General features: G+C 46.3%; 4 protein-coding genes across 4 annotated transcripts; 3 read left to right on the top strand and 1 right to left on the bottom strand.

Annotated features, from left to right (window-relative positions):
• Nucleotides 1-691: 691 nt before the first annotated feature.
• On the top strand, nucleotides 692-4,906 carry I302_105279 (uncharacterized protein; the record flags this gene model as incomplete). The annotated part of the gene is made up of 21 exons (XM_065870055.1): nucleotides 692-775; nucleotides 837-933; nucleotides 997-1,099; nucleotides 1,224-1,383; nucleotides 1,446-1,586; nucleotides 1,720-1,743; nucleotides 1,797-1,850; nucleotides 1,910-2,026; nucleotides 2,074-2,256; nucleotides 2,311-2,457; nucleotides 2,520-2,580; nucleotides 2,634-2,674; nucleotides 2,729-2,753; nucleotides 2,812-2,942; nucleotides 3,003-3,125; nucleotides 3,182-4,073; nucleotides 4,144-4,244; nucleotides 4,314-4,435; nucleotides 4,516-4,556; nucleotides 4,616-4,654; nucleotides 4,737-4,906. The coding sequence occupies 21 exons, from the start codon at nucleotides 692-694 to the stop codon at nucleotides 4,904-4,906; spliced, it is 2,856 nt and encodes a 951-aa protein (XP_065726127.1).
• A 361-nt stretch (nucleotides 4,907-5,267) lies between these two features.
• Nucleotides 5,268-7,529, bottom strand: I302_105280 (uncharacterized protein; the record flags this gene model as incomplete). Its single annotated transcript, XM_065870056.1, has 10 exons — nucleotides 5,268-5,441; nucleotides 5,581-5,698; nucleotides 5,765-6,183; nucleotides 6,341-6,444; nucleotides 6,531-6,803; nucleotides 6,870-6,895; nucleotides 6,949-7,012; nucleotides 7,087-7,167; nucleotides 7,245-7,263; nucleotides 7,341-7,529. The coding sequence occupies 10 exons, from the start codon at nucleotides 7,527-7,529 to the stop codon at nucleotides 5,268-5,270; spliced, it is 1,467 nt and encodes a 488-aa protein (XP_065726128.1).
• A 473-nt stretch (nucleotides 7,530-8,002) lies between these two features.
• On the top strand, nucleotides 8,003-11,297 carry I302_105281 (uncharacterized protein; the record flags this gene model as incomplete). The annotated part of the gene is made up of 18 exons (XM_019195147.1): nucleotides 8,003-8,045; nucleotides 8,130-8,324; nucleotides 8,388-8,524; nucleotides 8,586-8,714; nucleotides 8,775-8,833; nucleotides 8,901-8,957; nucleotides 9,027-9,094; nucleotides 9,159-9,268; nucleotides 9,331-9,416; nucleotides 9,476-9,662; nucleotides 9,740-10,153; nucleotides 10,261-10,329; nucleotides 10,386-10,466; nucleotides 10,534-10,555; nucleotides 10,622-10,821; nucleotides 10,888-10,941; nucleotides 11,041-11,183; nucleotides 11,249-11,297. The coding sequence occupies 18 exons, from the start codon at nucleotides 8,003-8,005 to the stop codon at nucleotides 11,295-11,297; spliced, it is 2,103 nt and encodes a 700-aa protein (XP_019042860.1).
• A 352-nt stretch (nucleotides 11,298-11,649) lies between these two features.
• I302_105282 (phosphoribosylformimino-5-aminoimidazole carboxamide ribotide isomerase) lies at nucleotides 11,650-13,170 on the top strand (the record flags this gene model as incomplete). The annotated part of the gene is made up of 7 exons (XM_019195148.1): nucleotides 11,650-11,816; nucleotides 12,001-12,190; nucleotides 12,291-12,394; nucleotides 12,513-12,589; nucleotides 12,681-12,779; nucleotides 12,866-12,916; nucleotides 13,022-13,170. The coding sequence occupies 7 exons, from the start codon at nucleotides 11,650-11,652 to the stop codon at nucleotides 13,168-13,170; spliced, it is 837 nt and encodes a 278-aa protein (XP_019042861.1).
• Between the last annotated feature and the right edge of the window lie 132 nt (nucleotides 13,171-13,302).

Raw genomic sequence — 13,302 nt, forward strand, 5'->3', positions numbered from 1 at the left:
TCGTGGGCACTGTATGCAGTTGATAATCTACTGAGGAGAAAAGAACAATGAGTTGATGTCCGCAGATAGGAGGCAGTGTTTAAGAAGTAGGAATGTGTGCGTGAGGTAGTCAATCAACTAGCATGTGTGAACAGGGAGCTTGGATCTCCCTGCTCTTTTTGGACTGCAGATAGAGTATGCAGATGAGATAGATGCAAGAACTTGTCTTGGGAGCGACTCACCTCGTCGACACCTGTAATCTACTGCTTCTTCTTATTGTCCTAACGATTTTACTGTAGCTTCCTCCCTCTCACTTACCTGTTGAGATGTTGCTATGTACGTGTATGTGAAATCAGCAACAGGAAGAGAAGATGATGTACTTTTGAAAGTGGTTTGTTTGTTTATGTTTGGTCCTGAGCGTAAACTAGGATTTCACGCGTCGTGGGGTAAAGCCAGTTTAGGCATGCCATTTCGGTTATTTAAAGCGCCTATCTGATTACTCCTATTTATCCGGTGGCAACAGTCCGCGACTGATGTTGTTGAAACATGAAAACATTAAAAAACCAAAGGATGATGTCAACCTCACCTTCTCCTTCATTCTTGTCCTTCCTGTCCTTCTTCCGTCCTACAAAGATGACACCTCCTTCTTCTTGATACTCCCATCACATCCCAATCTCGTCTTGCCACTCTGATCGAAAGTACTAGCCCCGCTATGTCGGCGGGAGTACTCTCTTACGCTCTTCCAAGCTCGACGCCTGCCGAAAGGCCATATACGAATCTCATCAATTCAACCCAGGTAAATCAGCTGCCTGATAAGGAAAGATGTTGTACCCTAGCTGACTAATTGCGGCGAACAGTTTGCTCGAAATAATTTTAGACCTCAACAGAGGGCATGGCGACGGACAGTTTCTCCTCAGGAGAACCCCGGTGCTCTGAAGAGGAATTTGAGAAAATGTGAGTTGACATCAGCCTTCGGACATATGCCTGTATGATTTCAACTGACGACTTTGCATATAGATTGGGGGCACGATGATTTTAGACATCCCCAGCTCGAGATCTGTACGGATGCTATGGGAGGATGCGATTTGATCGTTGTAGCTCCCACGGGTTTAGGGAAATCGTGAGTTACCCTTATGATTTGATTTATTTCCGCAGAAATTGTACACTCTTCTCTCTCTATCTCAAAGTCTCTCTTGATCATTGTTCTGAGAATCTGTCTCGATCTTTTGTTGACATCTTTGCAGGCTATGTTTCCAGCTCCCAGCAATAACGATCGAACACGGAGTAACCATCGTAGTCTCTCCTCTTATCTCCCTAATGGAAGACCAAGTGAATCATATGGTGGAGAAGGGGATCAAAGCTGTAATGCTGAAAGAGGGTATGAATGAGGGCGATCTGAAGGAGGTATGTTCGTCTCATTTATATGCTTATCATCTTACCCCGTACTCACATCGCGCGATTGTCAGATTCGTCGTCAAATGTCGTTGGGCCATCCTGATATTCGACTTCTCTACGTTACACCGGAGAGTCTGTTCAGTCCTAAGCATAAATACATGTTCGATATTGCGTATAGACAGAAACAGATGGTCAGACTGGTGGTTGACGAGGTGAGCTTTTCCAATTTGTCTCTCGAGTGAGAAATCAGCTCATTCTGCTCTATCTAAACAGGCACATGTCATCTCAGTGAGCAACAATTCGAGAGCGCTCTCGTAGAAGCAACTAACATTTCATCTGACATAGGAATGGGGACTGGATTTTAGACCTGTAAGCTGGATCATCAGAACGTCCATGAAAATATTCAGCTGACTTTGCTACAGAAATACAGAGAATTAGGCAACTTTCTCAAAGAATATCGAGGAATCCCCGTCACCGTAAGCTAGTTATCCTATCGTGAGTCGAAAATGAATTTAGCTGACTTTGCGCTTGGCAGGCTCTTACCGCTTCTGCTACTCAAGAAGTAAGAACCGATATCATACAAAGTCTAGGCATCAAGAAAGGATATGGACAATGGGTTATGCCTTTCAACCGATTGAACCTTTTCTACGAGGTAAGCTGTCAATGACATTGGTGAACCATATAGCTGATTGTTCGCAGGTCCGATATCAAGGACGAGGTAGCGCGGGAGATGATGAAGAGCTAGAAGATCAGAAAAGCACTGTGGAGGAAATGGCAGACTGGATAGAAGCTTATAAATCCAAGGCGAAAGCGAGAAACGTAGCAAATGGTATCAATCGACCATGTGTAACTGGAATCGTATATTGTAGAACAGTCAAAGACGTGAGTCCGATTTATCGAAGTTTGCATTATACATAAGCTGACCCAATGATACAGTGCGAGGCAGTCGCTGGATATCTGCGAGAACGAGGAATCAAAGCTCAACCGTACTACAAGGCTCTTCAAGCTTCCAACCCTGTCACTCTGGCTGCCTGGAATGAGGGAAAGGTCGAATGTATAGTAGCGACTATCGCTTTTGGAATGGTGAGCTACTTGCCATGTTACGAATGGGTTGATCAGCTCATAATTCGCGTCTCATTACCCAGGGAATCGATCAGCCGCACGTCAGATATGTCGTTCATTATGATATGCCGAAGAGTTTCGAGGGTGAGTCAATTTCATCTGATTGGCGATCCGACTTGAGCTTAGAGTCGTTCTAGGCTTCTACCAAGAAACAGGACGTGCTGGACGAGACAGACATGTAGGCTAAATCCCCAATTGTTCCTATATATCTTGCTGACAAGCGATCGAGCAGATCTCGCATTGCCTCATCTTCTATTGTGAGTTGCCGAGGTTCCTTTTCAAATGATGGTCTCTTGAGCTGACGTCTCATGCCAGCCCGTGAGGATGCCAGAAAGGTCCGATACAACCATGAGCTCAATGAGAAGAAAAGAAAGAAGCAGAGTGCTGAAGAAGAACCCGAAGACAAAACCGAAGATATTCTTTCGCCAATAAACAGTTTCAAATCAGTACGTCCAGCATTGACTTCGCCCTTCTAATATGACGTTGTTACTGATGATACTGTTCAGCTTCAGCATTTCCTTGAGAACACCACCCAGTGTAGGCACATTGGAATCTGCAAGTACTTTGGTGAGAAGATCGATCTTCGTGATCCGATTGTCAGGCTTGCGTACTGCCAAAGCATGTGCGATGTAAGTTATAGCAAATCAAACCTGCCGAAGAAGTCATGTACTCACTGTTCATTTAGATATGCAAAAACAACAAGAAAGTCAGAACCACAGCTCTTCAGCTATCTGAGGGTGTGGAGATTGCCTCACAGCCTGAAGAGAAGATAGTCGAGCTCCCGCCACTTCCTTCTGCCGATCCGCTTGATGTGATCTCCGAAGAAGGCTCGATCTCAGATTCGCTCTTACGTCTCGGCGATGATGCGTCAGACGGATTCGATCTTAGCGATATCGACGGTGACGACGTTGCCGTCCCTCAAATTATCGAAAACGCTCAACCATTATTCATGCCAGTCTCATCCAGCTCTTTACCCCCTACTCCACCAGCTCAACTTCGTCCTCCCGATCTTCTAGCATCTGTCAAACCCCCTTCTTCAGCCAATCGTACTCCCGTTCCTTCAATCCGATCCATCGCTTCCGCGAAGAATAGTCCGCTAGTACCGGCAAGTACGAAGAGTGCGTCGTCCACTATAACTATCCCCGGATCATCCACGCCAAGTTCAAAAACCAGCGACAGACCGGCAGTACCAGTATCGCTCACTCCGGTCCTACAGAGAGACCTATCAGCCGAGGCATTACGTCCAGCCCCAGAGAGGATTTTCCAACCCATCCGAACGAGAGATATCACCCAAGTGACACCCCACAGAGCGGTTGCTGGACCAGGACCAAATACCGTTGCATTTGCGAATGATCCCGCCAATGACAGGAGATCTCGACAAAATTCACCAGTGAAACGACGAAGGGACCAGGTGGAATTGGTCACGCCTGTACGGGGTGTAAGGTACATCGATGATTCCGAGGAGGGTACAGCGTCGGAATTGAAATTGACGAGAGAACAGCGGATCAAAGCGGATAAGATGTTGAATAGTGTGGACCCTGTTAGAGGGAATGGTCCGTTCGCATGTTACAATCAAAGTGAGTTATGTGCCAATCATATGATGTACAGATCGAGAGAGGAGTGGAAAGCTGATGTTGAATTATGTAGCTCCGACTAGTAACAAGTTCCGTAAGATCTCATCCACCCGAGCGAGCTTCAAGCCTCCTATTGCTAGATCGCCTAATAAAATAAGATGTGACCTTATACAGGTACGTCATGTCAGCTTTCAGTGAGATGTGGATGTCAAGTAAGCTGATATGGTTATCGTACATTGGCAGAAATCCGCTAGAGAAGCCGCCGTGAAAGAAATGACGGACGCTCTGATGGGATGTTTGGCGAAAGGTGATTTAGCTAGGAAGTTGCTGAAGGGATGGGGCAGGGATGAGAAAGGTCAAGAAAGGTGTGTTAGCTGTGTTGTACTACTCCTCCCAAAATGAGACCAGGATAGATAGCTGATAAGTTTTTTTTTTCTGTATTGAGATGGAGGTTGATTGTGGGAGTAGCACAAATGATGGAACATGGTATGTCAGCTATCTTCTTATACCTGTGATCATCAGCTGATTCGATCTGGTAAACGTAGAAATAGCAGATACGTCGAGGAACGACCCATCAGGATATAGTAAGTTCCACGTCAATTCCCAAGTATCCTACGGATTATCTTTGAGCATGTACTGACACCGCCCTGTGATTCTCGTGAGCAGAAGAACGAATCAGAGGATTCAAGAATGCCACTAAAGCCCTGCGTTCCGCCGAGGCAGTCAAGATGATTTCGAAAGGCAGGTTGGATGAGTTGGACGATGGGAGTGCTGAGATTGTGCATCTTAGGGCGTTGGAGCGGTACATGAGGGGATGGGTGGGCGAGCGGGAATGAGTGTTTGGTTCATCATTTGAATCGAAATCCATCCCTTCCCCTTCTTCCCGCTTCGTTGGTATGTGGAGACCTCGACGGTGTTGTAATTCCCCCTTATTCCTGTGATAAACCCATACATTGTTGTTGTTGTATTATAGTATCTTCGATTGATATTAGGTAAAGAAGTTACATGTCAAGTATGAAGATATCATCGCATGTCATGTCACATCCATCTCCTCACTTGTGCACCACCACACCAAAAAAGAAGTGCGACCCACAATCAGGAGAGAGACCGGACCGTTGAGAAGAGGCTATTTGTATCAAAGATGCATCACCATAGAATCGATTATATGCATTCTAATCCACGAAAGAGAAAGATATATTATACCTCCATTTCTCGATTGCCACTAACACCAACGCCACCTCCACCCAACACTACCCCTCCCTTTTTCTCCTTGTATTTCCTCATCCCATATCTGACACCATAATAACTAAATAAAATAGCAGCGAAACAACCAACGATAGCTGCGCCTATATACCCCGATTGATCGTTTGCCTACATCACCATAACCACATATATCAGTATTCCTTCCCAATGATACGATACGGAGGAGGTATATCCCATGAGGTTCAAGGCAGAGGAGATAGTATACGTCCAGCGAATTCCAGTCCAATGCAAGGAAAAGCCAACTCACTCTGAACCAAGCTCTCCACCAACTTCCTGCCAGCCCCCCTCCATTCGGATCTTCAGCTGCTTCGGTGCATCGCTGGCAGTTCTCGCCTATTAGGCCCATCATCGTTATAAGGGATATACTATTTGGATCGATCAGGGGATCAGCCAGTAAAAGGTGTACGAAGGATGTGCAAGGGACGACTCACCTCAAGGCTACCAGGATCGAGAGGAGGGTAAGGATAATAGATAAATTAGACATTGTTTGGGTCTTTACTCTTAACAACCTGTCTGTTCTCATATCCCCACCACTGATTTCCACATTGGGGTTTTCGGGTTGTACGTCCCGGGGTTTATGTTGATCCCTATCCATTTCGATCTCTTGCTGATCCTCCCTCTCCAACACTTCAATCTCACTCCTTCCTTGTTCTTGGACATTCTCTTTAGTGGAAGAAGGCAATACAGGTACAATGCTATCTTCCACCAGACTATCCTTCGAATCGCCCTCCCCCTCCATGGACTGTAACAGCGCTAGTTTACCTTCTGGGGTATCGGTCGAGGGGGTCGCGTAGGCGTATAGCATAAGGATGGAATCTAGGGAATCTACTAGGGACATGCCTGCTGTGAACTGCGATGGTGTTATCAACTACGTTCGTGTACATTGCCCTTAAAGATAAGATGGGTAGCTTACCAGGAACTGAATGATATGTACCAATAGACAGATATGCGTCAGCGTAGTGTCTCTCCGTCCTCATCTGATTGCGTTGTAGTGCAGATTCACTCACAGGTAATATGACGATCTTCCCATGGTTGATCTCTTTCCCATTAGGTCCTCTTTGAGCCACCGCTGAGATAGCCAAGAGAGCAATGGATGAGGCCGTGTCGAACCCTGCGTAACCAAGAGAAGAACTCTATCAGTCAAAGTCCCTCATCAAAGTAGGTCAGACGGAAGTTTGAAAGGTCAAGTAGACTTACCAAACCCAAACAATACACCAACAGGGTACATCTTCCAACTCCTATCCACAGCTCTCAACACAGGACGGATGATCCGCACCATACACCCCCCACCGTGGATCTTGGTCGGGTCATTCATCTCATCTTCTATTGGTAGACCGGCTTGTTCTCGCTGTTTGATGGCTCGACGTTGGCGGATGGCACCGATAAGGAAGTAGATGTTTATACATGCTATTAGGAATAGGAAGGAGGATGAGACGGAGGCGCCTATTATACCGCCTACGGAGCCTACTTCTGTAGGTGGGGAGCGTGTCAGCACAGACCCTTTAATTGCTATCAGGTGTGTGTGGGGAAACTTACTATCCAGCTTGTCGTATATATCCACACTGTCCGGGCCTTTCAGCTACTATCGCAAAGGGTGTTGGACAAGGTAGCTCACCTGACTGCAATAGCTATGTTCACGACTATCACGATGGTTGAATGACCGAGAGAGAAGAAGAGTCCTGATCACGGATCATCAGTCACATCACAATGAGCGATGGGCAGAAGAGCAGAAGAAGGAAGAGGAGGTACTTACCACAAGTGATGGGTAATTGACCTAGACTGACCAGTTGCCTCGTAGCATTATCAATAGCTGAAATATGATCTGCGTCTAGACCTATGAACAGGTAACATCATATCAGTATCGTGCTCTAGCTATGGCTATATCTTCGTACAGATGGCCAAGTGACTCACCGTGCCGCAATCCGATTGTCTGATGAAAGCACAGTATGGACATACATTATCAGCTGTTTGGTCTCCTACGCGTGACCGTTAAGCAGACACACCCACCCAAGCAAGTAATGCCAATCCCAATAACCCATCTGCATCCCTAAAGCATATCCCAGCAGCTATCCAACATATCGCATTGGCCAATAACTCTCCACCAACGAGCAAGATGGATCGACCGAGTAGAGTCAATTTGCGGGGTGATCCATCGGGATGTTTGGCCCATTTGGGTCGGGGTATTGACTTGACCATCCTGCGCTCGGTCGGCTTAGATGTAGAGCTCGTTGTATCAAGATTGGAAACGGAAAGCTAAGATGAGATGATGGTGTACCTTCACGTTGCATCAGCGATAAATCATCACCATGCATACATACATCCCTCCATTTGATGGGTTCTCGTGTGTGTGTGTGTGGTAGATCTATGAATTTCCTTATCACCAACTTTTGATTCGACGTTATACTAGCATACTTTTTAGCGCGCCAAGCAGAAGGGCTATACACGCCGTGGATCGCGGGTAGAGGGTAAGATAAGCGACATACCACCATACATATCACGTGATGTACACCCCACACCTCTCGGAGTACAGATGAATGTCCGCTGTCAACATCGAAGATGATTGGCGTCAGGTGGATGTTCTTGACTTTCAACTGTACATGGAAGCTCAACGCTTGTATCATCTCAGTATCATATCAGATCGTCAAAGACAAGGTAAGAAAGGGAATAAGATGCCTCCTCTTCAGTTCTGGAAACCCGGAACAGCAGCTCCAGGTGAGTCCCTTCCCTTCCCTCCCCTACCTCGTCCTTCTTTTGACGACCCAGATCCAAGCTGAATATCTGATACCAATCATATAGGAAGTTCGCTGGATAGGGACAATGAATCCGAAGGGTCACTCCTGCCCTCTATATCATCACGAAACGAGCACTTATCCCTCGAGGCGCAGAGAAAGAGGCTACCAATTTACAAGCATCGTGAGAAGCTGTTATGGTGTATTGAACGATATCAGGTGGTGATTGTAGTAGGTCAGACGGGGTGCGGTAAATCCACTCGTAAGTTTACGTCCCTAACTTTACCCAGCTGGAAAGAGATGGCTGATCCATAAGGATGAACAGAGATACCGCAGTACCTGCACGAAGCAGGCTGGACATCCCAGAATCACGTCGTAGCATGTACTCAACCTCGTCGAGTAGCTGCTACGAGCGTTGCAACGAGGGTAGCTGAGGAAGTGGGATCTGTGCTGGGTGACGAGGTAAGCTCTCCCACAGTTTTCAGCATGGCAAGTAGCTTATCATAGTGTTATGGGATTGTAGGTCGGATATAGTATACGATTCGAAGATCTGTCGTCGTCCACTAGGACTCGTATAAAGTACTTGACCGATGGGATGTTGTTCAGGGAGACTATGCTGGATCCTTTGTTGAGCAAGTATAGTGTGATCATGGTGAGCTATACCTCGCGGAGTCCCCGATTTGAGCCGAAGCTGACTTTCTTTATGTGTTAGATTGACGAAGCGCATGAACGAGGTGCTTATACGGATCTGTTACTTGGTCTACTGAAGAAGTACGTTTGTTTCAGCTACGAGATCCGACAACCAGGCAGCATATAGCTGACTTGGAGACTGGTTTAGGATTATGAGGAAAAGACCTGAGTTGAGGGTGATAATCTCCTCAGCAACTATCGACGCGTGAGACTGCAAGCATAACAGTATTCTGTATCTGTGATGCGTAGTAGCTGATGACATATGATGATGTAGAGAGGATTTCTTGGAATACTTCAACACCAATGCAGATGGTTCAGATAGGTCGAAAGATGATGCTACTAGTATGTCTGCTACCAATACAGCCAAGGATGTGAACTAGAGGGAAAGCTAACTCGTAAGTTTCAGTCGTCAGCCTGGAAGGAAGGATGTTCCCCGTCGAAGTTTGTTATTTGAAGGAGCCGTGTTCGGATTACGCGGAAGCTGCTGTACAAACTGTATTCGACATACACATGAAGGTCAGTTTTTCACCCCGGCTCTGCCCATTGCAAGTCACTCAACTGATATGCGTGTGATGCAGGAACCAGCCGGAGATGTACTGGTCTTCTTGACAGGAAGAGAGGAGATAGATCAAATGATACAAGAGGTCTCGGATCGTATACAGACGTGAGTCAGCTAGAACTCGAGTAGGGATCTTTAGCTGATGCACAAGAATTTGTTGATAGACTACCTACATCCGCGCCTCAGATCCTCGCATTACCCTTGTACGCAACTTTACCGCCAGAAGAACAAGCCTTGATATTCGATCCCCCACCTCGAGATACTAGGAAAGTGATCTTTTCAACCAACATAGCAGAAGCGAGTGTGACGATAGACGGCATAAAATATGTGGTGGATTCAGGATTCGTCAAGGTGGGTTCTGGAGTCAAGCTTTCGTTCACATCCCGCATGCTTTCAATCTATCAAGCTAATACATCACTTGACTATAGTTGAAAACATTCAACCCCAAAACATCAATGGACGTGTTATCCATCGCACCTTGCTCCCTCGCCTCAGCAAACCAAAGAGCAGGTCGAGCGGGACGTACCTCCCCTGGCAAATGTTTTAGACTCTACCCATCCTCCGTACTTCCTTCCCCGTCCAATCCAGATTCACCAATGTCAATTACCACTCCGCCCGAACTTACCCGATCGGACATCTCGCTGTACCTCTTACAGCTCAAAGCGCTGGGTATAGATAATCTAGTGAAATTCGATTTCATGTCCCCTCCACCATCGAAGATGATGATTCGTTCGTTGGAGTTTTTGTTTTGTCTGAAAGCGTTAGACGATGAGGGGAGACTGACAAGGCCTATGGGTGAGAGGATGGCGGAAGTGCCGCTGGATCCTATGATGGCTGCTATTGTGGGTCTATCTCACGATTCATCCTTCTAGTATACCTTCAGGAATGAGTGAAGGAACTACTGTGGTCCAAGAAAGGAGCTGATCTGTTTGGACCGTATCATATCCAGCTGCTCAATTCGCACGACTTTAGATGCGGGGAAGAGGTTTTGACTATTGCTGCTATGACTTCGGTACAGGTAAGCTTCAAGTCTCGGATTGTTGTTCCGCGCATCAGCTGACTATCATCTCGCAGAACGTTTTCAACATGTCCGAAGGTGGTACGAAAGGGATGATGTCCGAGATGGAACGACGGAAGTTCACAGCTGAGGAAGGGGTACGTTGAGTATAGCTAATCTGCCGTGTGTGATTGGTCCGATCTGCTGATCATGTCTCTTCTGTAGGATCACCTGACTTTGCTGAATGGTGAGCTTCCCGAATGCTGTGCTCGATATGACAGGCCGAAGCTCATGTATTCTTTATTGATCGTAGCATACAACGCATTCACCCGATTTGGGCAGAATAATAAATCGTGGTGCGGTAATCATCGACTTAACCATAAAGCTTTGTCCCGAGCTGTGGCGATCCGTAAGCAGTTGAAGAAGTATTTGGACAGGTTCGGTATTCCAATCGTCAGCTGCGAAGGTGATGCGAAGAGGCTGAGAAAGTGTTTGGTGACTGGTTATTTCAAGGTTAGCTATGCATTCATCGACTGATTTCCCGTGAACGGTCACAGCTGACCTTTTGGTATTCTTCAGAACGCTGCTAGGATGATGCCTGATGGGACATACAGGAGTGCAAGGGAGGGTGCTGTGAGTCATCTCCTTGTATAGAATCTGCTTTACGCTCGTCTCAGTCCTGCCATATACTGTATGACTTCTGACTGATATTTGTTTGAATATCTCGGACAGACCCTCCACGTCCACCCTTCATCAGTAATGTTCACTCGTCAACCCTCAACAGGATGGGTGATATACCATGAAGTAGTGGAAACTACCAAGAGCTTCATGAGGGATCTGACGGTTATCGAAGAAGATTGGTTAGTGGAATTAGCGTAAGTGCAGCTTGGAAGTTCACTCCGAGGTGTATGACAAGCTGATATGAGATGGTCGTGGATAGACCTCATTTCTACGAGTTCAAAGGTGGTGGAATGAAGAAGCATTTCTAGCAGTAGAGGGATATCACAGATTGGATATGTTGTATGCATACTACTGTTTTGTTGTACCACCTATACCTGTGTTGCTTGTCTCTCTGCATATTCATCCACCAGTTGACTCTGTGCGAGTCAGTCCAAGAATGAAATAAAATGATGATGTCATCACTTGTTTTCCTTCGCTAAGTTCAAATCAATGTTTGAAAAGTCTAATCCAAAATGATATCTTGATGTTCTTGCTGCTCTCTTCTCTGCCATTGCATAACATAATACCGAAATCGCAGACAAAGATAGCGTATAAATCAAAAGCGTACGTCTGAGCCCAAGGGATTGACAGATCAAGACACACTCTCAAAGTGGATACAGAATGGCCTCCTCTTCGTCCGTCCCCTCACAAGGAAACAAACGACGACACTCCCAATTCCGACCATGTATCGACCTGCATCAGGGGGTGGTCAAGCAGATCGTAGGAGGTACATTGGATTTGACTTCAGAGGGGGAAGATAATGGTCCGAAAGAGAATTTCGTAGCTACGTGAGTTGTCGTGTTTTCGTAGCAGTAAGATGGCAATTAAAACGCTCTTGCTCTATGTTATATATTGAAGAGGTATGACTATGACCTCGATCTTTACGGCATCTTCATGAAAGTAGTAAAGCTATGATGGCGTGTGTCTGTCTTTCACCTTTTTGTTGCTGATACTCCCATTGGAATTTCTTAGCCACCCTCCATCATACTTCGCAAACCTGTACAAAACCAACAACCTAACAGGAGGACACATCATAAAGCTCGGCCCGAACAATGACTCCGCCGCTAAAGAGGCGCTGGGAAGTTGGGAAAAAGGGATGCAAGTGGGTGGAGGGATTAATGAGGAGAATGCTCGGGAATGGTTAGATCTGGGTGCGGAGAAGGTGAGCTTGTCTATCACTCATAATTCTTTGGGGCAGGTTTATTTTATCATCAAGGAAGAGAGCTGATGGTCTGGGCTCATGTGCATGGATGGACGGGTAGATCATCGTTACTAGTTATCTGTTCCCCTCTGGAAAATTCGATGAAGGGAGGTTGAAGAGTTTGGCTGAGAAGGTGGGGAAAGAGAAGTTGGTGGTTGATATAAGGTGGGTCAGACCATTTCTCAAGCACTGGGGTGTTTATCTTGATATCCATTCCACGATCTTCATCATAACCCATCGAGTCGAGAGCGGGCGATTGAGCTGATGTCGATCGGGTATGTAGTTGTCGGAAGAGGGAGAACGGCTGGATAGTAGCTATGAACGGATGGAAGACTTTGACTGATATGTACGTTACGCAAGGTACGTCGTGTTATTCTCTTCTCCTCTACCCCAATCATCTTTCTGAGGAAAAGCAAGAAAGGGAAGGAGGACTGACCCCAGTGAGATACAGAATCGATACGGTTGATCGAACAGTACTGCTCCGAGCTTCTCATTCACGCAGCGGACGTCGAGGGATTATGTCAAGGTATAGATGAGGAGCTGGTTACCAGTACGTATCTCATTGTCAACCTAAAAGCTGCGAGGCGGTGATATAAGTATGTTATGATCCACGCTGATGTGGTCGGTGAACCGTAGAACTTGGCGAATGGGTGAGTATACCCACGACTTATGCTGGAGGAGCCAAAGGTGAGTCATATATAATTTCTACATGCTACAACCTACACTTCAGTGAAACACCACACCCGATGGGAAGAAGGGAAAGCTGAGTCAGACTTGATCGTAATATCGCAGACATATCGGATCTTCAACTGGTAGATACCTTATCCAAAGGTAAAGTAGATCTTACATTCGGCTCGTCATTGGACATATTCGGTGGTACGGGAGTAAAGTTTGATGAGTTGGTAGAGATCGATAAGAAGGCAAAGGAACTATCACAGTGAGGTGTAATGCAGAATGTCGATGATGCATAAGGCCGGAGCGAAGATGCACCTTCGAGACCGTCAAGTCGAAACTCTGTGATGCTTGATGGAAGGCCGACTAGTCATTCACACGATGCAACCGAAGTACCAAAA

Source organism: Kwoniella bestiolae, chromosome 3 (assembly GCF_000512585.2).
Source record: "Kwoniella bestiolae CBS 10118 chromosome 3, complete sequence".
Classification (NCBI taxonomy): Eukaryota; Fungi; Basidiomycota; class Tremellomycetes; order Tremellales; family Cryptococcaceae; genus Kwoniella; species Kwoniella bestiolae.